General features: G+C 45.4%; 1 protein-coding gene across 8 annotated transcripts in view; it reads left to right on the forward strand.

Moving 5' to 3' along the window:
• Positions 1 to 25,496, forward strand: part of CDCA5 (cell division cycle associated 5) — a 78,504-nt gene that overhangs the window by 18,175 nt on the left and 34,833 nt on the right. For 7 of the 8 annotated variants that reach the window (XM_033956445.1, XM_033956446.1, XM_033956442.1 and 4 more), the window contains exons 5-6: positions 3,772 to 3,813; positions 19,053 to 19,607. In XM_033956445.1, the coding sequence (XP_033812336.1) occupies positions 3,772 to 3,813; positions 19,053 to 19,607 (597 nt within the window). The remainder of the gene's footprint in view (positions 1 to 3,771; positions 3,814 to 19,052; positions 19,608 to 25,496) is intronic. The other variant, XM_033956444.1, reaches the window with a different exon arrangement.

Raw genomic sequence — 25,496 nt, forward strand, 5'->3', positions numbered from 1 at the left:
TTAACAAATTCCGCTAATGGACCCCATGTTTCCTTAAATTTTTTTATTATGTCCCATTTGTTCAGAAATCATTCTTTCAAATTTATTGTATTGATATAAAGTTTCCCACCAAAAGTTCAATCTATCCCAATTCTTCCAGTTTCTTGTTATTAGCTGCATAGCTACCCCTGTCATAATTAAAAGAAGTCTGTTGTGGCTTTTTTTTGCCTCAATAGGACTCTTAGATTGCAATAGAGTTCCAAATACACTTCTCCCTCGTTATTCGCGGGAGATAGGGGCAGAGCCGGAACACGAATTTAAAAAAAACCACGAATATCTTCTGGTCCGGTTCTGACCCACCCCCACCTTCCCCCCGGCATCCTGGCCTTACCTGGTGGTCTAGTGGGCTTTCGGGGCAGGAGCGAACTTCCTACGCTCCTGCCCCATATAGATCGCCAATAGGAAATGACTGCCGTGAGACTACAAAAAACAAAAAAAAATCGCAATTATGTGAAATTGCGAGTGCCGAAACAGCGAATGGGGAGGGGGAAGTGTAATACAATGTCAAACGACATTGGGATAGAAGCTTCCAATATCCTATTAATTTTACCCCAAATAGACTTCCAAAAATTGAGTATTAAGGGACAATAAAACAACAAATGGTCCAGTGTCCCTACTTCAAAATGACAGTGCCAGCATCTATTAGATTTTGAACTGTCCAATGTTTGCAAACTAACTGGGGTCCAAAAAATTTCTATATAACAGGAAAAACCAAGTTTGTCTCATAGATGCTGATGCTTTAGATTTTAAAGTTGTTGGTAGAGTACTTTCCTTTCTACATTCTGTCAGCAAAAAGGGGTATATTTTCTTTGAGCTGATGTAGTTGGGTAACTTTTTTTTTTTTTTGAGATACTGAAATATAGGTCACAACAAACCAACAACCACTAACAAGAGGAAATGCTGAAACAATCGGGTCTTTCGCGTTATTACTTCATGAAGACCCACTGAAACCAACCCTCCCCCCACCAGAACCCTCCCCTCAACCTCCCCCCCAACCTCCTCCCCCCAGCACTCCAGTGTCAAAAGTTCAATAAAGAACTGCAAGCTTTAGGGGACAATCCCTCCCAAATGGGAGCCCAGATTCTCCTGAATTTCCTCCAAGGCCCAGGACCTCCCCTCCGAACATCCAGGTATTCAAATTTCATAAGAACATAAGAAATGCCTGCACTGGATCAGACCTGAGGTCCATCCAGTCCGGTGATCCGCACACGCGGAGGCTCAGCCAGGCGTACCCTGACGCATACATTAGTCACTCGTATCCCTCAATGTGTCTTGCAAGAAGATGTGCGTTCAATTTTCCCTTAAATCCTAGAATGGTAGTTTCTTCCACCATCTCTTTCGGGAGAGAGTTCCAGGCGTTCACCACTTGCTGTGTGAAGCAGAACTTTCTGACATTTGTCCTGGCCGTGTCCCCTCTCAGCTTCAGGCCATGACCTCTGGTCCGAGTCTGGGTCACATTCGCCAATGTGAATAAAGCTATTTCTTGCTCTCCATCCTTTCCCCCTGCTGGTGAGTGAGCTTGCTCCATTTTGTCGATTCCTTTTAGCAATTTAAAAGTCTCTATCAGATCCCCTCTCAGTCTTCTCTTCTCAAGGGTGAATAATCCCAGTTTTCTGAGGCGATCCTTGTAGCTCAAGTTCTCCATACCTTCTACTAGCTTCGTCGCTCTCCTCTGCACCTTCTCCAGCAGTGTTATATCCTTCTTCAGGTATGGAGACCAGTGTTGGACACAGTATTCGAAGTGTGGTCTGACCATTGCTCTATAAAGCGGCATTATAACCTCCCTTGATCTACTCGTGATTCCCTTCTTTATCATGCCTAACATCCTGTTAGCTTTCTTTGCCGCCGCTGCGCATTGAGCCGATGGCTTTAGGGTCCTGTCTATCAGTACCCCTAAGTCTTTTTCTTGTTCGCTCTTCCCCAATGTTATACCTAACAGTTTATATACTCATGCTCCTTGTTTTTTCTGCCCAGGTGCATCACTTTGCATTTTTCCACATTAAAACTCATCTGCCAATTTTCTGCCCATCTCTCAAGTTGCTTCAAATCTCTCTGAAGTTCCTCGATGTCTTTTTGTGACCTGATTGTCCGGCATAGCTTTGTGTCATCTGCAAACTTGACAATAACACTGGTCGTTTCTTCTTCCAGGTCATTTACGAAGATATTGAATAAGATAGGCCCAAGAACCGAGCCCTGAGGCACACCGCTAGTTACTTTTTTCCAGTCTGAGTACTTCCCATTTATGCCCACTCTCTGTCTTCTGTTTTCCAGCCATTTTCCTATCCATCTTAGTATATCCCCTTCTATTCCATGACTTTGTAGTTTTTTGAGAAGTCTCGCATGAGGTACTTTGTCGAACGCTTTCTGGAAGTCCAAGTATATTACGTCTACCGGTTCTCCGCTATCGACTTGTTTGTTCACTCCCTCAAAAAATTGAAGTAAGTTGGTCAAGCACAACTTTCCTTTCCTGAAGCCATGCTGACTACCTTTCAGCAGGTCATGGTTATCTAGATCAGTGGTTCCCAACCCTGTCCTGGAGGAACACCAGGCCTATTGAGTTTTCAGGCTAGCCCTAATGAATATGCATGAAGCAAATTTGCATGCCTATCACTTCCATCATATGCAAATCTCTCTCATGCATATTCATTAGGGCTAGCCTGAAAACCCGATTGGCCTGGTGTTCCTCCAGGACAGGGTTGGGAATTACTGATCTAGATGCTGTACTATGCTGTCTTTAATCAAAGCTTCATCCATTTTCATAGAGTAAACAGTTCATTCCTCCACATAGTAAGGGTCGGCACTTCAGCTTGGCGCCACAACAAAAGTATACACTTCCGGGCCAACAAAGATGCCTTTTGTAATAACATGTTGCCCCCTCTGGACAAACCCAAATGGACCCCCTGAGAAAAGAGCAGAACATCCGCTCTCGGAGGAATCTGCGTTTGCAAAGCAGAGTGCAGGTACAGAGCTACAAAGGACCAGAATTTTGAATGCGGTCACAAGACCAAAAGTAGTTGGATAACTTTTATTTTTTTGCTATCCCACACACAGGAGGAGTGTGTGGTGCAGTGGTTGAAGCTACAGCCTCAGCACCCTGGGGTTGTGGGTTCAAATCTAGCACTGCTCCTTGTGACCCTGGGCAAGTCACTCAATCCTCCATAGCCCCAGGTATGTTATAGTTTGTGGGCCCACCGGGACAGATAGGGAAAAATGCTTAAGTACCTGATTGTAAAACCACTTAGATAACCTTGATAGGCGGTATATAAAAAAAAACCTAATAATAATAAACACAGGCATATGACTTGGATAAATCAGATTTGGATCTGTCTTTAGAACATTGAATTTTTTTTTAAAATGTATTCTTTCTATAGGTCAAGATTGTTGTGGGAGCTGTTGCCTGAATACTAAAATTTTACTTGATTGTGTTCTTGCTTTTTGTCGCGTTCTTTATATATGGATATTGAAGTTCCTTTTTTTTTCCTTTTCATGTAATTTGTTGTTGAAATGAAAGGTGTTGAAAAATGGAAGAAAAATGCTTGTTAACATCTCACGTTAATACTACCTTTGCTGTTCCTTCTGGCAGTTCCAATGTTCATTGAATCATATTTGTTTTATATTGGCTATTTGACATGTTTTATTGAACAAATTAACTTGAGTGTTCTTTTAATAATGTTCAACAGTATTGCAATTCATCTGTCTCTTAACGCTTTATTTCTTGATTTTCTCTTCTAGCAGATTATCCATACAGGCTCTAGTCTGAGACGTAGCCCTAGGGTGAGTGTAGATACTGAGTTTGTCTAATAGGGTTTTTTTTATTTAATGTTTTGTGTGTATGATTTCAAATGATGCTTTTGTTCCACGTACCTTTCCCACCCTGCAAATGGACTCGGAGTGTAAAACAGTGAACATGTATAGTCAGGCTTTGAGTATTCTGGCAGCTAACAGTTCTGCAGCAGTTTTATAATGTTTGAAGTGTTGATGCTTTATTGAAGTGATAAAATATGTATGTTTTATTGTAATCTGCTTGTGCATTAAGCAGAATGGAATTTTTTTAAAAATAAATAAGAAAAGAGTTAAATTGTCTCACCAGTACCTTCCTTTGGAGGGTTCTGCCAGGCATTCCACTCATGTGCCTTTATACAGGCAAGCTGTCCACAATTTGGGTTCCCTCTTTGCCTCCTGGTACGTTCTATATAGTACCCCCCTGAAATTTGCAGGGGTTCCGTTCCAGAAGCACCTGTGAATTTCAAAAAAACGCAAATGTGGTTTAGGAGCGGATCGAAGGCGGGAGAGGACTGCAGGGGCGGCGGCAGGTGCTAAAAAAACACTATTTAGGCTGGCAGGCGGTTTGGCTGTGCAGAAGGCTAATGGGGAGGGGGGGAGAGGAGAAGGAATCTGCTGTGCAGAAGGCTGATTAGCTCACCGGGGGAAGGGAGAGGAGGAGGAATCGGCTATGCAGAAGGCTGATTGGCTGACCTGGGGAAGAGGAGGAGGAATCGGCTGTGCAGAAGGCTGATTAGCTCACCGGGGGGAGGGAGAGGAGGAGGAATCAGCTATGCAGAAGGCTGATTGGCTGACCGGGGGAAGAGGAGGAGGAATCGGCTGTGCAGAAGGCTGATTGGCTGACCGGGGGGGAGAGGAGGAGGAATCAGCTGTGCAGAAGGCTGGTTGGCTGACCGGGGGGGGGGGGGGGGGGAGTAGGAGGAGGAATCAGCTGTGCAGAAGGCTGATTGGTTGACCGGGGTGGTGGAGAGGAGGAGGAGGCGTCAGCTGTGCAGAAGGCTGATTGACTGACCGGAGTGGGTGGGGGGGAGAAGAGGAGGAATTGGCTGTGCAGAAGGCTGATTCGCAGACTCAGTCATTCCGTATTTTCTGACCGGAAGAGGCTGTCGGAAAATACCGCAAATAACAATTCATGAACTGCGGATTTGCAGGGGTATACACTGGACTCCACAAACTCCAGGGCTCATACAGTTTTAGAAATGTGCCTACATAGCCAACACAAAATCTGGGCTCTTCAGTCACAGGGCTAACAAATTGAAACAGCCTATCGAGGAAATAAAGGAGATACATTAATTTTAAGAGCAATCAGACAGGGTTTATAGAATTTGAAAATGATCTTTAGCGAGTGTCCAGGGAAGTTCTGGTGGCAGTATCTTCTTGGGATACTTTTCATATCTTAGTCATTTCTGGGCAGGGGCCTTTATGCTGCAGAATTAGGTGGAGCGTATTTTTGAAGTTTGTAAAACTGACCACCTTACCCCAAAATTTTGTCTGTATATATGAAGAAACATTTCAGGCAAAACTTCAGTTAAATTGGTGAACACTCATTATCCCAGGACAAGCAGGCAGCATATTCTTGACTGATGGGTGACGGCACCGACGGAGCCCCGGTACAGACAATTTTAGAGTGATTGCACTCTAAGAACTTTAGAAAGTTCTAGCTAGGCCGCACCGCGCGTGTGCGAGTGCCTTCCCGCCCGACAGGCGCGCGGTCCCCAGTTTTTCTTAATTCCGCGGAGCTAAGAAGACGCGTGTTTCCAACAGCTGTTGGAAGTTTTTTTCTATTTCACTTGCCTTCCCGCTCGCGCGTAATTTTCTCTTCATATTTTATTTCTTTCCTTCTTTTTTACCTTTTGTGTAAAAAAAAAAAAAAAAAAAATTTCTTATTTTTCATTTTTTTGTCGAATCTGACCCGGCGGGGCCTGTTGGCACCATCGAAGCCTCGGGCTTCGATTTTGCTACAGCAGTATTTCCCTTCATGCCCCCGTCACCGGGTTTCAAAAAGTGTCAGCGGTGTGCACGCCCTATCTCTCTTTCCGACCCACACAAGTGGTGCCTCCAGTGTCTGGGTCCGGACCATAGGGCTGAAACCTGCACCCGTTGTAGTTCTTTACAAAAAAGAACTTTAAAAAATAGACAAATTCAGCAGCGGATCCTTTTCGGTACCGCTATGGAAGTTACACCGGTATCGACGTCGACGACTTCCTCCAAATCGACTCCGACTACCTCGGCACCGCCAGATCCATCGTCGGTGTCTACTCCTGTAGGTAAGCCGGCTAAGAAGCCTTCCCCTACTGTTCTAGGCCAGCCAGTCGAGCATGCAGTGAGCCAAGTCCTGCAGACTGAGCGCCGGCCCCGTAAACGCTCCGCTCCCATTGAAGTCTCGGCCTCTTCATCGGCATCGACTTCACCCGAGCGTCGAGCGGCACCGAAGGTACCGAGCAAGAAAAAACCGGTACCGGTGCCATCGGGACCAATGTTGGATGAGCGCATTGCCTCTATCCTCCAGGTCCAGCTCAAGCAGCAACTCCAACAGTTGCTCCCGGCTCTATTGTCTTCGAACCTTCCAGTGTCGGTACCGACTGAGCCTTCGGTGCCGTCTGTCGAACAGCCTCTGTTATTGGCATCGACTGTTTCGGCACCACAAAAATCTTTGTCCATGCCTGTTCTGTCAGCAGAACCAAAACGGCGTGCTACTCCTACGGGGTCGGAACCGGTACTGTTCTCTGAACCCCGTACCGTATTACATTCCCCTGGTACCGTCTCCACTCGGTCTGGTAAATCGGTACGCAAGACTAAACATACTGATACATCGACTCCACTTTCCCAGGGCCGTTTACAATCGGTACGGGACCCTGACTTGTGGGACGATTCGGATGATCCCCTCGGTACCGAGGAGGATTACACATCTGATGAGGAGGAACCATCGGTGCAGGATACTACTGCTAAGCCAGAGCACTCCTCCTTCACAAAATTTTTAAAGGAGATGTCAGACACCCTGTCTATTCCTTTAGAGTCTGACTCTAAAAAATCCAAGGCATTTTTGGATGCCTTGGATTTTGACCAACCTCCTAAAGAGTTTTTAAAGTTACCCCTCCATGACATCTTGAGGGAAACTTTTTATAAGAATCTTGAAACTCCTTTGACAATCCCAGGAGCTCCAAGAAAACTAGAATCTCTATATAAAGTGATTCCAATCCCTGGATTTGACAAACCCCAACTTCCCCATGAATCCCTGTTGGTAGAGTCAACCCTAAAGAAGACTGCAGGAGCCAGTATGTATGCCTCTGTCCCTCCTGGTAGGGAAGGAAAGGCCATGGACAAATTTGGAAAGCGTCTTTACCAAAATGCCATGCTGGCCAACCGTTCAAGTAATTACGCTTTCCACTTCTCGTTTTACCTGAAGCACCTCATTCAACAGGTGACCTCTTTTCAAAAGTATATTCCGGACCGTAAACTTCCTGCTTTTCAGCAATGTACCTCTAGTCTTCTGCAACTCAGGAAGTTTATGGTCCGTTCTATTTATGATACTTTTGAACTGACTTCTCGAGCTACTGCTATCTCTGTAGCAATGAGAAGGTTGGCATGGCTACGGGCCTCAGAACTGGACGTAAACCATCAGGACCGGCTTGCCAATGCTCCTTGCCTAGGGGATGAGCTGTTTGGGGAGTCCATGGATACCACCACACAAAAGCTCTCCGCCCATGAAACTAGGTGGGACACCTTGTTGAAAAACAAGAAGAAACCTCCTCCTCCTCGTCCATTCAGGCAACAACCTTCATATCAAAGGAGGTTTTCTGCTCGACCTGCTCAGCCTCATCCTCCTCAACCTCGCAGACAGCGTCAGCAGCTACAACAGGCTCGTCAACAACAGCAGCCTGCTGTCAAACCGGCTACTCAACCTAAGTCGACGCAGCCCTTTTGACTCCTTTCTCCAGGACATTGCCAGTCTTCCTCCCTCGTGTCCTCTACCTCAACCCATAGGAGGTCGACTACAAGTTTTTCTATCTCGATGGGAAGCAATCACCTCCGACCAGTGGGTACTTGCTATCATCGCCCACGGCTACTCCCTAAACTTTCAGACTCCTCCACCTGTAAGTCTGCCAAAAGAGTCTGCTTCCACCAAGGCTCAGTCCCTCCTCCTCGCTCAGGAGGTTCACTCCCTCCTTCTTCTCAATGCCATCGAACCAGTTCCTCTGGACCAACAAGGCCTGGGATTTTACTCCCGGTACTTTCTTGTACCCAAAAAGACCGGAGATCTCAGACCAATATTAGATCTCAGAGATCTCAACAAATGTCTGGTCAAGGAAAAGTTCAAGATGTTATCTCTTGCCACCCTATATCCTCTGCTCTCTCAGGAAGACTGGCTATGTTCCCTCGATCTCAAGGAGGCGTATACTCACATTCCAATTCATCTGATGTCCAGACAATATCTTCGCTTTCTTGTCAACCAACATCATTACCAATACAAGGTGCTACCCTTCGGACTAGCCTCCTCGCCCAGGGTATTCACCAAATGTCTGATTGTGGTCGCAGCTTATCTCCGCTCCCACAACTTTCAAGTCTTCCCTTACCTGGACGACTGGCTCATCAAGGCTCCTTCTCCTCAGTCCGTTCACAAAGCCACGGATCAGACCATTTACTTCCTTTGACTGTTGGGGTTCGAAATCAATCTACCCAAGTCGCACCTCATTCCAACTCAGCGACTTCAATTCATTGGAGCCATTCTGGATACTGTTCAGATGAGGGCTTTTCTTCCTCCAAACCGCCTTCACACCATCCTTCATCTCTGTCAGCAGGTGTTCCAGCAACCTTCCATCTCTGCGAATCACATGATGGTGCTCTTGGGACACATGGCCTCCACAGTACATGTCACTCCCTTCGCACGTCTCCACCTGCGTACTCCTCAATGGACCCTAGCGACTCAGTGGTCACAAGCGACGGATCCTTGTTCACAACACATATCTGTGACCTCGTCTCTTCGACAGTCGCTTCTTTGGTGGTTGAAATCATCAAATCTATCCAGAGGTCTACTGTTCCATCTACCTCCTCATCAACTGGTCATCACCACAGATTCCTCCCCCTATGCATGGGGAGCTCACTTGAACGAGTTCCAAACTCAGGGATTTTGGACCACACAGGAAAAGAAACACCACATCAATTTCCTGGAACTCAGAGCGATGTTTTATGCCCTCAAAGCTTTCCAACATCTCCTGTTTCCTCAGGTTCTTCTCATTTGCACAGACAACCAAGTTGCAATGTACTACATCAACAAACAGGGAGGGACGGGATCCCATCCCTTATGTCAGGAAGCTCTAAGGATTTGGACCTGGGCGACTGCTCGTCACTTATTCCTGAAGGCAGTCTACATCCAAGGGGAACAGAATTGCTTAGCAGACAATCTCAGCAGAATTCTTCAACCTCACGAATGGACTCTCGACCCCTCGACTCTCCAGTCCATTTTCTCCCAATGGGGCACACCTCAAGTGGATCTTTTTGCAGCTCCCCACAATCATCAACTGCCCCTGTTTTGCTCCAGACTTTACTCTCCTCACCGTCTGGAACCCGATGCATTTCTCCTGGATTGGACCAATCTCTTCCTTTATGTATTCCCTCCTCTTCCGCTCATGCTGCGCACCTTATTCAAGCTCAAGAGGGAACAAGCCACCATGATTCTCATCGCTCCACGGTGGCCCAGACAACATTGGTTTTCCCTTCTACTTCAACTCAGTTCCAGGGAACCCATACCTCTTCCTCTGTTTCCTTCACTGCTTACACAGCATCAGCAAACACTGCTTCATCCCAACTTACAGTCTCTGCACCTGACAGCTTGGTATCTCTCGGGCTGACTTCGGCTCACGCTCTCCTTTCTCAGCCTGTCCGTTCTATTATTGATGCCTCCAGGAAACCGTCTACTCTTCAATGTTACCAACAAAAGTGGTCTCGGTTTTCTTCCTGGTGCCTGTTACATCACCATAATCCCATGTCTACAGCAGTGGGACTGGTGTTGGACTATCTGTTGTCCTTATCTGACTCTGGTCTTAAATCCTCTTCGATAAGGGTCCACCTTAGTGCTATTGCAGCTTTCCATGAGCCGATTCAAGGAAAACCCCTCTCAGCTCATCCCTTAGTTTCAAGGTTCATGAAGGGCCTTTTCAATGTGAAGCCACCTCTTAAGGCCCCTCCTGTTGTATGGGATCTTAATGTGGTTCTTTCTGCGTTAATGAAGCCTCCTTTCGAGCCTTTGGCCACAGCGCATTTTAAATTTCTAACTTGGAAAGTGGTCTTTCTTATAGCTCTCACTTCTGCCAGGAGGGTCAGTGAGCTCCATGCACTGGTGGCTGATCCACCTTTCACTGTTTTTCACCATGATAAGGTCGTTCTCCGTACACATCCAAAATTCCTTCCTAAGGTTGTGTCTGAGTTTCATCTTAACCAATCCATCGTTCTACCTGTTTTTTCCCCAAAGCCTCATTCTAATCCAGGTGAACAGGCTTTGCATACCTTGGATTGTAAACGTGCTCTGGCTTACTATCTTGATCGCACCAAACCTCACAGATCATCTCCTCAACTGTTTTTGTCCTTTGATCCTAACAAGTTGGGTCATCCTGTATCTAAACGCACCCTGTCCAATTGGCTTGCCGCTTGCGTTTCCTTCTGTTATGCTCAGTCGGGCCTGACACTGGAAGGTTCTGTCACAGCCCACAAGATTAGAGCTATGGCAGCGTCTGTAGCTTTCCTCCGTTCCACTCCTATTGAGGAAATCTGCAAGGCTGCTACTTGGTCCTCAGTTCATACTTTTACTTCTCATTATTGTCTGGATGCATTCTCCAGACGGGATGGACACTTCGGCCAATCTGTTTTACAAAATTTGTTTTCCTAATGGCCAACCTTCCCTCCATCCCTCTTTTTGTTAGCTTGGAGGTCACCCATCAGTCAAGAATATGCTGCCTGCTTGTCCTGGGATAAAGCACAGTTACTTACCGTAACAGGTGTTATCCAGGGACAGCAGGGTTGGCTTCTTAGCTGGCTTATCCTAACTGGGGACCGCGCGCCTCTGTCGGGCGGGAAGGCACTCGCGCACGCGCGGTGCGGCCTAGCTAGAACTTTCTAAAGTTCTTAGAGTGCAATCACTCTAAAATTGTCCGTACCGGGGCTCCGTCGGTGCCGTCACCCATCAGTCAAGAATATCTGCCTGCTGTCCCTGGATAACACCTGTTACGGTAAGTAACTGTGCTTTCTTGTACAATCCCACTCTATTCCCGGGATCAGTGGGTTATTTCTGTCTACCCGCCAGGACATTGTAGGAAGCCTCAAAATTCAGAGACTTGAACCCCTTCCCCTCATACCTCATCATTTGTTCTGTAAACACCAGTCTTCTTTCCTACAAGCCAGGCTCTAGAAGCTTATCTTTTCTGCTCGTATTTATTTTTGCGTAATTTCAGTATTTTGCATTCATGGTTTTTGCCCTCGTGCTGTGGAGATTCCCTCCTGGGACATCCTTGACTGCGGGAGATTGCAGACCTTTGGGGAAAAATCTGCTTTCCAGGAGTTCCCTGCTTTTCAGCAAGCCCCCCTGGACATCCTGCACATCTAATCGTAGCTCAGGGACTGTTCCCTTGGGAGCTTGCTCACCCCAGTTTTGTCTGCTAGTGGGTCAAGCGCAAGCTGCATGGTTCCGTGGAGGTGCAGCCTGAATCAGAGGCAGACACCCTATGGCACTGTCAGTAGTGCATGTGGCAGGAGTGGACAACATTCAAGCAGATTTTCTCAGTCGTCAGATGCTGGATCCCAGAGAGTGGTCTCTGTCTCAAAGAGTGTTCAATTGCATAGTAGATCTGTGGGGGTGTCCCAAGTGTGATCTCATAGCAACTGCAGCCAGCAGGAAAGTGGATTGATTTTTCAGTTGCTGTTGGGAGGCCAGCAGTGCAGGCCCAAATGCTCTAGTTCAATCCTGGCCACGGGAGGGTCTCCTCTGTCTTCTCTCTGTGGCCCATGAAAGGGTGTCTGAGGCGGAGAGCAGCCCATGGAGGTCTGGTGCTTCTCTAGAGTCAGGAGTGGTACCGGAGGATTGAAGAAGGGTGGACATGGTCCCTCTCCACAAAAGTGGAAGTAAGGAAGAAATAGGGAACTACAGGCTGGTAAGTCTGACTTCTATGATAAGTAAATTAAAATAGAGAATAATGAAGTTTCTGGAATCCAATGGCAGGATTCACTAGAGGCTGGTCTTGTCAGACAAATCTGATCAAATTTCTTTGACTGGGTGACCAGAGAATAAGATAAAGGGAGAGTGCAAGGCATGGTGTATTTAGATTTTAGCAAAGCCTTCGACAGTTTTCCACACAGGCTTTTAATAAATAAACCGAGTACCCTCGGTATGGCCTCAAAGTGACAGACTGCAACTGGATCAGGAACTGGTTGAGTGGAAGACAACAGAGTAGTCAATGGTGGTCAATGGAGATCACTCTGAGGAAAAGGATGTTACCAGTGGTGTGCCTCAAGGTTCGGTTCATGGACCTGTTCTTTATAAACATTTTTGTAAGCGATATTGCATAAAGGGCTGTCAGGTAAGATTTGCCTCTTTGTGGGTGATACCAAAATCTACAATAGAGTAGACACCCCTAATGATGTGGAAAACATGAAGGGCCTAGCAAAGCTTGAGGAATAGTCTGAAATTTGGCAGCTAATATTTAATGCTAAGAAATGCAAGGTCATGCATTTGGACTGCAAAAGCCTGAGGGAATGGTACAGTTTAGAGCAGTGTTCTTCAACCTTTTGACACCTATGGACTGGCGGAAATAAAATAATTATTTTGTAGACCAGCACCAGTCTGTGGACTGGCAATTGAAGAATATTGGTCTAAGTCGTGGGCCAGACCCCGCCCCCATGATAGTTCTAATTGTAACATCATTTTTTTCCATTCATTTTTCATATACACACTCACAATATAATCATATTAACAATACATAATGGTTAATCACAAAATTAAACTACACAAAGCATACTGTATGCTTCTCAATATTCATTCCTACCAGAACACAGATAGCCCCATGCAAATAAGGGACCAAAAACTAAAAGTGCTAATATATACAAACAAACCCTAAGATGCAATTCTCTGCATGCAGTACAACCCCAGAGGAAAAGAAACAAATGCATTTCTTCCTGAACAGACAGCAGATGTAAATCAATCACTAAATTCAAAACTAAAATCATTCCCCCTACCTTTGTTGTCTCCCTCCCTCTGTGCTGGGCCTTAATTTCTGGCCTGCTCCAGCCTGGCCATTTTATACTGCCCCCGGTGTTGTCTTCGGGCCAGTTCCCTCTTCCTCAGTGCTGCAGTGCACAAAGACACGGGCAGCGGCTCCTATGCACGTCCCACGCCTCATTGGGAAGCCTTCTCTCTGACGTTGCGACGTCAGAGAGAAGGCTTCCGGTTCAGGCGCAGGAAGCACTTAGGAGCTGCTGCCTGTGTCTTTGTGCACTGCAGCACCGAGGAAGAGGGAGCCGGCCCGAAGACAATGCGCATCGAATGCACCGTGGTCCAGCGGCTGAAGAACACTTGACTTGGGCCCGATGCATGTGCCAGTCCTGTGGACCGGCAGGAAATTTCTGCAGACTGGTGGTTGAAAAATACTGGTTTAGAAGGTGAAGAACTTTATGCACGAAAGAGGAACAGGACTTGGGTGTGATAGTATATAATGATCTTAAGGTGGTCAAACAGGTTGAAAAAGTGACGGCAAAAGATAGAAGGATTTTTTGTATGCATAGGGAGAGGAATGGCCAGTAGGAAAAAGGAGGTATTGCTCCTGTATAAGACTGTTGAGTTCTATATTGTGTACAATTCTGGAGACCGCACTTTCATAAAGATATTAACAGGATGAAGTTAGTCCACAGGAAGGCAACTAAAATGGTTGATGGTCTCCGTCATAAGACATGTGGAAACAGACTTAAAGATCTTAATATATCTGTATACTTTGGAGGAGAGGTGGGAGAGGGGAGGTGGAGATGTTTAAATACCTACAGTATGTGTTCTAAATAGACATGAGGCGATTTCAGTTGAAAGGAAATTCTAGAGTGAGAGGGCATAAAATGAGTTGATGGGCTCGGGAGTAATCTAAGGAAATACTTTTTTTTACCAAAAGTGTGGTAGATGCGTGAAATAGTCTCCCAGTAGAGATGGAGACACTGTCAGAATCTAAGAAAGCATGGGACAGGCAATGTGGGATCTCTTAGGGAAAGGAAGGGATAATGGATGTTGTGGATGGGCAGATAGGACGGGTCATTTGGCCTTTATCTGCCATCATGTTTCTTGGGTAGGACCTTTGAAAATCAGTACATTTCCTTTTGTATTCTTTAAGTTCCACCCTACTGCTGAAACATCATAACCTTGAGTGTTGTCTTCCTAACCACCAACAACCCATGTGTGCATGATAACATGAGTTCTGTAAATAATGTAATTATGTATATTTTAAAGGATTCTGCTCATTAAATGTTATATATGGAAATGACAAAATTCTGCTTTTGAAATAGATTTTTTTTTCATGCTTTAAATGGTGTTTCCTCCATGGAGGTGTATTAGATGGAAAGGGTTTATGACAAATGTAGTTTATTATTTTCAAAATCATCTTATGTATACAAGAAGTTTGCCAATTAACTATAATTCTTTGGCAATAGCACTTCATAATCTCAAAACACTCGCAGAACATTACAATAATACAACTCTCAGGGAAAAGACAGTAAATGCTTCCATTTTGAGTCAGTGAAGCCAGTTTAACTGCTTCCTACAAAGGTGAGCCTTCCCATTGGCTATAAATTCCAGAAGAATGTGGAGGTCCTAAGAGCTTTAGATTTACTTTAATGGGTCGGACCAAAGGTTCACCATCAGACCCAGTGTCCTGTTTCCGTTAGTGGCCAATCCAGGTTACAGGTACTGGGCAAGGAGATCATTTGAATTTGCAAGGGGAATGAAGTTCTCAATGAAGAACATGCAGTTACAAAGCTGGATTTGTGATTAATATGGAACTGCAGTGCATGATGAAGGGGGGTTAATTCTTTCTGGGAGGCTAAAAATGGGAAGACTCAAATCTAAAAGAAGCACAGTATAGAGCAGCGGTCTGTCTCGAACTCAAACCCTTTACAGGACCATAAGAACATAAGAAACGCCCTCACCGGATCAGACCGAGGTCCATCCTGTCCGGTGATCCGCACACGCGGTGGCCCATTTAGGTACTCCTTTTTGGAGACCCAGATTTACCGTATCCCTCAATATGATATGCAAGAAGGTGTGTATCCAACTTTCTCTTGAATCCCAGTACAGTAGTCTCCTCCACAACCTCCTCTGGGAGCGCATTCCAAGCACCCACCACTCGCTGTGTGAAACAGAATTTCCTGACGTTTGTCCTAAACCTGCTGCCACTCAGTTTCAGGCTATGACCTCTTGTCCGTGTCACCTCTGAATATTTCAGCAATGGTGCCTCCTGGTCTATTTTATCAAATCCTTTTAATATTTTAAAGGTCTCTATCAAATCCCCTCTCAGTCTTCTCTTCTCAAGGGTAAACAGTCCCAGCCTCCTGAGTCTATCTTTGTAGGTCAAATGTTCCATTCCTTTGATAAGTTTCGTGGCTCGCCTCTGCACTCTCTCCAGCAGAGTTATATCCTTTATAAGGTATGGAGACCAGTATTGGACACAGTACTCCAAGTGCGGTCTGACCATTGTTCTATAAAGTGGCATTATGACATTTTCCGATCTACTCGTAATCCCCTTTTTAATTATGCCCAACATCCTGCTCGCTTTCTTCGCCGCCGCCGCACATTGTGCCGAAGGTTTTAGGGTACTGTCAATCAGTACCCCCAAGTCCCTTTCCTGTTCGCATTTTGCTAACTTCACCCCCAACATCCTGTACTCATGTTCCTTGTTTTTCTTTCCTAAATGCATCACCTTGCATTTGTTTATGTTAAAGTTCATTTGCCACTTTATTGCCCACGTTTCCAGCTGGTTCAGATCTTTCTGGAGGTCCTCGCAGTCCCCTAGAGAGCCAACCGCCCGACATAGTTTTGTATCATCTGCAAACTTTATTATATTGCATGTTATTTCCTCTTCCAGGTCGTTTATAAAAATATTGAACAAGATAGGCCCAAGAACCGAGCCCTGGGGCACGCCGCTAGTCACTTTCTCCCAGTTCGAGAAATTCCCATTTATGCTAACCCTTTGCCTTCTGTTTTCAAGCCATTTGCCAATCCATCTGTGTACTTCCCCTCCTATTCCATGGCTTAGTAATTTCTTCATAAGTCTTGCATGAGGGACTTTGTCAAACGCTTTCTGAAAAGCGTAAATTATATCCACTGGTTCTCCATTATCTATCTGTTTGTTTACTTTCTCAAAGAATTGTAGTAAATTTGTCAAACATGATTTCCCTTTCCTGAAGCCGTGTGGACTAGCCCTTATTAGATTGTGGTCCTTCAAGTGTTGTACAATGTTCTCTTTAATTATTGTTTCAATTATCTTCCCTGGAACCGATGTGAGGCTCACAGGTCAGTAGTTTCCTGGATCCCCTCTTGAGCCTTTTTTGAAAATTGGAATGACATTTGCTATCCTCCAGTCTTCTGGTATTTGCCCAGTTCTAATTGACATGTTAGCTACTGTTTGTAATAGTTCGCCAATTTCCTCCTTAAGTTCCTTTAATACTCTCAGGTGAATTCCATCCGGTCCAGGGGACTTGTCGCTTTTTAGTTTGTCAATCTGAAAGTAAATCATGTCCAACGTCACGTTCACTGTTGTTAGGCTTTCCTCTGCGCCCCCGTTGAAAACCTTGGATCTGTAGGTACTTGGGCTGCAGAAAAAATAGTTAATTTCTTATTAAAGAAATGACAACTTTGCATGAGGTAAAACTCGTTATCCCAGGACAAGCAGGCATGATATTCTCACATGTGGGTGACGTCATCTACGGAGCCCCAGCGCGGACAGCTTTTCAAGCAAACTTGATTGAAGTTTCAAGTTTGCTATGCTGCACCACACATGTGCATGCCTTCTTGCCCACTAGAGGGCGCATCCCCACCTCGTGGTCCTCAGTTCAGTCTTTTCCGCGGAGCCAGAAGCCCTGTGGAATTTGTGCTCTTCTATTTTGCCTTCTGACACCGCGGCTGAGTGTTTCTTTCTCGGTCGCTGTGCTTACTTTGTTTTTTTATTTGTTTGTGTTTAGGTTTTCGTCAAAAAAAAAAAGATTTTTCGTTCGGCTCCGGGGGCTCCCGGTAGCCGCGGCCGCGGGACCTCGTTCGTTCCCGGCCGTTTTTTGTGTCCATGTCCCGTCCCTTGACGGGCTTTAAAAAGTGCACCCGGTGCGATCGACTTCTTTCAATCACCGATCCCCACCGGTGGTGCTTACTTTGTCTGGGTCCTGAGCACCCGACCGGCTCCTGCACTCGGTGCTCTACTTTTCAGCAAAGGGCCTTCCGCCGCCGTCGCGCTCGTATGGCAGAGCTCTTTGCTGTGGAACCCGTGGCGTGGAAGGCCTCGACGTCGGCCTCGGCTTCGGCCCCGGCCTTGACCTCGGCCTCGATTCCCTCGACCTCGCCCCGACAGCCCACTTCGTCGAAGCCTGTGTCCTCGACCCCGAAGTCGACGACGGATAAGTCCTCACTTCCTTCTTCTGTTCCAGCCTCGAAGAAGCCATCCTCGGGCTCATCGACGGGGGCGGGTGGGTCGTCCTCGGCCCCGCGTCGAAGTCGGGTGCCCCGCGGGAATACTCGAGACATTAACTATTTTTTCTGCGGCCCTCCAAGTACTTACAAATCCAAAATGTGGATTATCTGAAATTATCAGAAGCAATTAAGGAAAGATTTATAAAACTATAACAGTTATAGTTTATAAATCTTTCCTTAATTGCTTCTGATAATTTCAACTATACACAGCTGAAAGCAGTGCAACATGCAGAAAGTAAAAAACTATCAAAGTATCAACTGCCAAGAGACAGGATTTTGGACCAACTATTTTGAGGCCCTCGGTCTTAAAAAGAATGATTCTTTATGGAAAACTTGTGCCTTAAGTGTCCGGCAGTCGCGTCCACAACCACCTTCAGCTCTCACCTCCTCCAGCACCGGACATAGACACAAGCTGCACTGCCTCCAGTGGTTACCTTACGTTCTGGAATGTCCGCCTCACTGCTGTAACCTCACGCAAGCGCTTTCCTGCGTCTGTACACGATTGTCCTCTCCACTCCATCTCACAATCGCTTACAGATGCAGGAAAGTGCTTGCGTGAGGTTACAGCAGCGAGGTGGGCAACGCTCCAGAACGCAACCGCCGAACACTTAAGGCACAAGTTTTCCATAAAGAATCATTCTTTATAATACCAAGGGCCTCAAAATAGTACCTGGCGGGCTGCATGCGGCCGGTGGGCTGTGAGTTTAAGACCACGGATGTAGAGAGAAGCAGTCTTTAAAACAGATCTGGAGTGCCTGTGGTAGTGTAGATGAATAAGGTAGCCTTTCCATGATAAACACAAACTTGGACAGTGTAAAATGCTGTACTTTTGGGGCTTCTCCTGCTGCGACTGGTACTCTTATGGTGTTTAGGTTATAAATGTCTAGAAAAGGCAGGTATATCCCACAGTGAAAGGAACATTATAAATCCCAAACTCAAATTTATTTTTTATTTGATTTACGTAGTCATACGATGCTTACAGCCATACAACTCCATACAAGCATACCACACCCCAACCAAATAATCCCCCTCTCGCCCTTTCCTAACCCCCTAAAACAGTAGAGATTGTATCTATAAAAGTCATAATTCTATACAGTTGTACACCACATTCCCCATTGACTCTATTCTGACCATCTAATGAAAGGTGACCATGTTTTGAAGGCCTATACTATCATTTTATACACACAGTAAATATGACATAGAGTCCCCATACTTTCGTCATGGAGATTATATTGATCTACCTCCATGTGGTAGCCAGTGTCATTCTTGCCGCTATGCAGCATATCACCAATCATTCTTGATCTTTTTTTGAAACCCCCCTCTCCCAAACTGATTGACATAAAGAAATACTTCTGGGGATTTATCCATTATCGAATTATCTCCTCTCAATGCAGTTGTATTATATCACATTCCTGCCAATGAACCCCAAATTTCTGCGTAACACACAGCACTTGTGATGTCTTTAGGGGGTGTGGGACCAAGCAACACCAGCTCAAAGCTAACTTTTCTTGTCATCTCTGTAACATTGCAGATATCTCCCAAAACAGGGAAGGAAAATGCTACTGAGAAAAGCAGCAAGCAGATTGCCATATCCAGCAGTGAACCAAACTTGGCCCCTTCCTTACTGCTGTGTCATTCATCCTCCAGGATCAGCTGCAATGCAGAGCCCAAGGAGAAAAAGATACTCTCTCCAGTCTGTGACAGCGAATCAAACAAGTTCCCATCCTTGGATGCGAGAGACGACATCATGTCCAAAAAAGTACGCCGGTCCTACAGTCGTCTGGATGCATCCTTTGGCTGCAGCAGTTTTAAGAGCCCCTCTTCTCAGGGCAATAACTCGGACACTTCTACCCCCAACCATTCCCATCCTAAGCGCCGTTCTTTCTTTGGCTTTGAGAAGCTCTTGGCCACTGAAGTGCTGGTAAATGTGTCTCCAGTGCCAGTAGAGAAGCAACTCCTTGAGCAGACAGCAGCAGAGACAACTGTTGTAGCCACAGACCTACACCCAGAAGTACCAGACACGGACATTCCAGGGATTGTTTTTGGAAAAGAGAAGAAAAAAAGGCGAAAGGTCCCACAGATTGCCGTGAGTGGTCATCTAATGCTAAGATCATACCAGAAAATGTTATATTTCAGCTTCCATTGATTGCTGTGTACTCATGGTCAGGGCATCTGGTTTTTGTTATTTTAAAAAGATAATGTCCACACAAGTTGCATGCAAAAAATCAATATAGTCACTCAAACATTGAATAACATAAAATAAGGTTCATAGACAACGGTGCGAAAGACAAAGGCGCACCCAGACAATTGAGCGCAGCGTGGAGGTGCGCGCCGCTCAAACTTACTGTTTTTAGGGGCTCCGACGGGGGGTTTTGTTGGGGAACCCCCCCACTTTACTTAATAGACATCACGCTGGCGTTATGGAGGGTTTGGGGGGTTGTAACTCTCCACATTTTACTGTAAACTTAACTGTTTCCCTAAAAACAGGGAAAAAGTGAAGTTTTCAGTAAAATGTGGGGGGTTACAACCCCACAACGCCCCAACAACGCGGCGCGATGTCTATTAAGTAAAGTGGGGGGTTCCCCCCCCCCCACACCCCCATCAGAGCCCTAAAAACAGTAAGCTTGAGTGGCGCGTGCCTCCGCGCTGCGCTCAATTGTCTGGGCGCGCCTTTGTCTGGGCGTGCTTTTGACCTGACACCTAAAATACTGATGCAGGAACTAAATGCTCATGCCAATATGATGGAGAAAAGACCTCCGTGTTACCATATTAGTCCAGAAGCACAGACACAAAGTGGTCCTTTTTATTAGAGTACAGGAAAAGTTTTGTACTTCATGTTAAATGCTGTGCAGTTTGTCCATGGATTAGCATAGTGGCTGTTACTCTGCTTCTGTGCGAACAATATGCACTGCCTTCTTTCCCTGAAAATAAGACAGTGTCTGATATTAATTTTGGGTCCAAAAAATGCACTAGGGCTTATTTTCAAGGGTTGTCTTATTTTTTTCATGTACAATAATCATCTCTCCCTTCCTTTCCTCTACCCCAATTCCAAAGGATTAACCACTTGACCATCGGCACTTAGCAAGAAGAGCAGAATTCCAGGAGTTCAAGGTTTTAATAATCTTGCAAAAAAATTACATGGTCAAAATGCCATTCTTATATTCAGATATTCAAGCTCCACAAGATAGGATTCCCGAGGGGGCCCCTATTTCACAATAGCTTTGTCGGGGGAAACTCTTCAAAATAAAACCCTCCACTATTGCTATTCCGCTTCTTGTTATGTGCCGATGGTCAAGTGGACTATATACTTGCAGATAAGTATTTTTGTTACAATTTAATGTGTGGACAATGTTTGCATGATGTTTGAATTATGAAATTATGCATGGAGTTTTTCTGACCAAGGATGTGTTTCCTGCTTCAATTTTTTTTAAGACATGTTAATATTCAAAGGACTAACCTATCCTGGTGACACGGAGGTCTTTTCTCCATCATATTGGCATGAGCATTTATTATAGCATTTAGTCCCTGCGTCGGTACTTTATTACTGAATGTGTTTTGAGTGGTTATTTTGTTATTTAAACCATCAAAAATACAGAGAGTGGTAGAAATCTGGAATGCTCTTTCAGAGGCTATTATAGGGGAAAGCATCCTCCAGGGATTCAAGACTAGGTTAGACAAGTTCCTGCAGCTAAGGCTAGACTCAATCAGGGCACTGGTCTTTGACCTAAGGGCCGCTGCGTGAGCGGACTACTGGGCACAATGGACCACTGGTCTGATCCAGCAGTGGCAATTCTTATGTTCCCCCATTCTGGGATGTTAATATCAGGATTTTTCAGGATTTTCATATTCAATTTTATTTTAAAGTAGCTCGTAAGCCATATTAGTCCAAAAGCACAGACACAAAGTGGTCCTTTTTATTAGAGTGCAGGATAAGTTTTGTGCTTCATGTTAAATGCTGTGCTGTTTGTCCATGGATTAGCATAGTGGCTGTTACTCTGCTTCTGTGCAAACAATATGCACTGCCTTCTTTCCCTGAAAATAAGACAGTGTCTGATATTAATTTTGGGTCCAAAAAATGCACTAGGGCTTATTTTCAAAGGATGTCTTATTTTTTTCATGTACAATAATCATCTCTCCCTTCCTTTCCTCCACCCCAATTCTTCCTCTTTCTTTTCCTCCCACATGTGCAGCATCTTTCCTCCCCTCTCACCCATTGCCTTGTGCCTTCCCTCTGCAGCATCTTTCTATCCCTCCCATCCCACCCACGCAGCAGAACCACACCGACCCTCTCACCGTGAGACCTATATACCTCCCTCCAAACAGCAGCGTCGGCAGCACTCTAAACAGGCTGCTTTGCAGCCTTCTCCCACCGGGGCCTTCCCTGTGCCGCATCGCTGATGACATCATGAAGAGATGAATGGGTTGTGTCCATCCACCAGCAAGAGGAGATAGAGCACTAAGCTAAGCTCTGCCATATGTAGGATAATATGCTCGCTAATAAGCCAGTATTCTTTCTCTTCTCCTGCTCCTGGTATTCTCCTATGCAGTGCGGCTTGTGAGAGGTAGCTCCTGTTTTGGTTTTGCCAATTCTGTGGAGAGAGGGGATTAGGCTCCTGGGACCCTATCGAATGCTATAGCTGGTGATTAGGGTTGTCCAGAAAAACTGCAAATTGAAGTTTTTCCCATGAATTTGATTGTGCTTGATCAGAAAATAATTTTTTTAAAAAATTTTAAAGCCCATCCTGGGCTCAAAACAACTATTTTTGTTTAATGGAGCAAATTTCTTAGTATTATAGCTATAACTTTTATGTTTTCACACACTGCAATGATACCTTGATAAAAAGACATGCAAAAAAATCTAGCAGTATTTTATTAAATGAACCTTCAATATCTGCACTTTATTGTGGAAAATAACAAATTTAATATCGCTAATTACCTAAACATGTACACTTTGGTGTAGTCATCCATCAATGGTTTTCCAAACACTCAAGCATTCAATGTCGTCTTGAGATAGTCAATCAGGATAAACCCTGTGATGCTGTTCAACTCCTTGCAACAAGGCCTCACCCTGCACCGGATCTGTGGTGATGCCAGTGGCAAAGTCAGTTATCAGTTTAACAACTCATTCAGCTTTGTCATTAATAACATGTACCAATGGTATTCCAAACGGTCGTTAACAACACCGAGCGTTCCCAGTAGCCCTCATTTGCGAATCATCCTGCACTCCTTACTCCCTCCTCACAAGAAAAAGAAACCTAGAGTGTGGGCAGGGACTGAAGTGGCTGTGTTTGCTGGGAGGAGTGGCGAGTACTGCACATTTGTTGCTCTTGTCCCTGATAGTGTTCTTTTTTTTATTTATAGTCCCTGATAGTGTTCTACAATATAAAAAAAAAAAATCCCCCAGCCACAAATTTCTTCTCTGCGCTTCAGGCTGTTTTGGGCAGACACTCAGGAAGGTTGTTGTCTGCAACGCACCGCGTGGGGTTCTGGCAGTGGGGTTCTGGGGTTCTTGCTGTGGCTTACCATGCCTTTGGCAGTCTCCAGGTGTCAAGACAGCTTGGTGGTCACTAGCAGCATACAGCACTATTGCCTGGGGGTGCCGGCTGTCAGGTACAAGTGTTTTTTTTCTTCCTCTTGAAACTTCAGGGCTTGTTTTGGTACTCTTCTTGATCAGGTCTGTTAGAGAACTGTATGGATATTGCTTGGCCGACTTTTTGGCACACTTTTTTTTTTTTCTAAACATAATGGTGGTCATCTTGTCCTTTTGTTTCTACTCCTAGATCGAGAATGTTTTGGTTTGATAAGCAGCCTGGCATTCTCTGGAGCAGAAACACAGGAGTGCTCTTGGTTGGCTCGCCTTCCTGCACTGTGTTGAGGGGGGGGGGGGATCTCTGTTCCAGTTATAGGCTCTGACCTGCCCAAGGTTCTTTCTTTTGGTCTGCATGTGGTTTGCCAGATTATATGCAATGGGAGTGCTCATTTGAATGTTCTTGGGGAATTTGGAGACCTCTGGTTTGACTGTTGAGGAGATACATTGGTCTCCCCAGTATTGGCATATGTTTTTCTTATGCAAAGCTTGCTTTATTTGGCTTGTCAAATTTTTCAGCTTCATATGTCCCTAGAGTTCCTTGAGGGTGGCAGTAGTTGGCAATCCTGTGCAGTTGCCTTCATTATATTTGATTAGCTCCTCTAAGGAATGGAAGGCCTGAGCATGTCCATAGGGATAAGCTTGGGGGCCCTGAGAGTGCTTTAGTGCTTCCAGTATTGAGCATCTCTCTTCGGCAATGTATGTATATATATGTTTCCTATAATTTTTTCAGTTATCTATGCTTGGAATCCTTTTTAGGTTCAAGTTGCCCTCCTGTTAAAGCAGTGCTTGTTTTAGTAAGTCTTGTTTGAAATTATTAGTCATGTGCGCTTCCTTATTACCCGTGGCTTAGGGGGAATGCTGTTTCCTATGTCCTTGGCTATATTGCATACAGGAACCCTTTTTATGCATTCTGTTATGATGATTGTGTCTATACAGTGAATTATAGCAATGGATTAGATCAGTGTTCTTCAACCTTTTTGCACCCGTGGACCGGCAGAAATAAAATAATTATTTTGTGGACCGGCAAACTATTAGAACTAAAATTTAAAAACCCCGTTTACGCCCCCATCTCCGCGAGCTCGGTCCCCGCAAACCATCTGATCCCATCTGCACAAGCCGCAATTATGATTTTAGTATAAATCATGTTTTATTGGCACATCATCAGTAAATACACAATACAACACGACCATACAACAAGGTCGCGAACATCAAATGTACCATCAAATACATTTTCACCCCAACCAAAGAATCCCCCCAATCCCCACCTACTCCAAATCCCAAACCCCCACCCCAACCCAAACCCACACCATGAGACCCAATCCATACCCAAAAACCCCCCAGCAAGAAAGGATTATGCTGAGCAAGCTGTTTGCTTATGCCGCTCAGCACAGATCAAACAAAACAAGAGAACCAATTCCCATCCTCCCACCCACAATGTGTAATCCCACCCTACCCCCTGAACTCCACATACGTCCAACCACTCATACCCACCATTCACACTCTCCCAAACATCCACCCACCAACCCGGGGAAAACAGCTGAGAGCATAAGGTATCAACAACAGAGTGAATTCAAGACCAGACTTCTGGCCCTAGGGGAAAGCGAGGAAATGTAGGGGTCCCAGGTCTGCAGGAAAATCTTCGACCGCCGGACAGATAATCGAGCATGGCGCTGCTCCAAGAGCATCAAATTATGAAAACGATTCCTCCAAGCCCAGTAAGCAGGCGCTATGTCTTGCGTCCAAACGCTAAGAATGATCTTCTTTCCTATAACAGCACCCTTCCGGATCAGCAACCGATGTCTCCGAGCAGGCACTCGCAAAGATTCATATCTATCCAAAAGCAAGCCTACCGGAGACATCGGAATAGCGTGACCAACCAGCCGCTCCAAAAAGCGGAGTATGGCTCTCCAAAAGACTTTCACTCGAGGGCATCCCCAAAATGCATGAAAAAAGGAGTTGCAACCCAGTGTACACTTAGGGCAGATTGGAGAAGAAATGCCCCCAACCTTGTGGACCCGCTCTTGGGAAAAATACGCTCTATACACCACTCGAAATTGGCATTCCCTCAGTTCTGCACTAATAGAAATAGAAGAGATACGACCAATAAGGGAAGGAAAGTTCAAGGACTCACCAGGTATGCCCAGATCTCTACCCCAGCGGTTCTCCAGAGCCGTATAAGACTTCTGAGGAGTAAGCCGCCGCAAAGCCCCATGCAACGCAGACACCGTCAAGCCACAAGCATAAAATTGGGCAAAAAATAGACGAAATTGGTTACCCAATCGAAACCGTAAGCCCGGGCGCGCCAAGGATCCCACATAATGATGAATTTGCCGGTACGCAAACAGACCTCCCACACCCAAAGAATGAAGCATGGGAAAATCTCCC

The sequence above is a fragment of the Geotrypetes seraphini genome, chromosome 8 (genome assembly GCF_902459505.1).
Source record: "Geotrypetes seraphini chromosome 8, aGeoSer1.1, whole genome shotgun sequence".
NCBI lineage: Eukaryota > Metazoa > Chordata > Amphibia > Gymnophiona > Dermophiidae > Geotrypetes > Geotrypetes seraphini.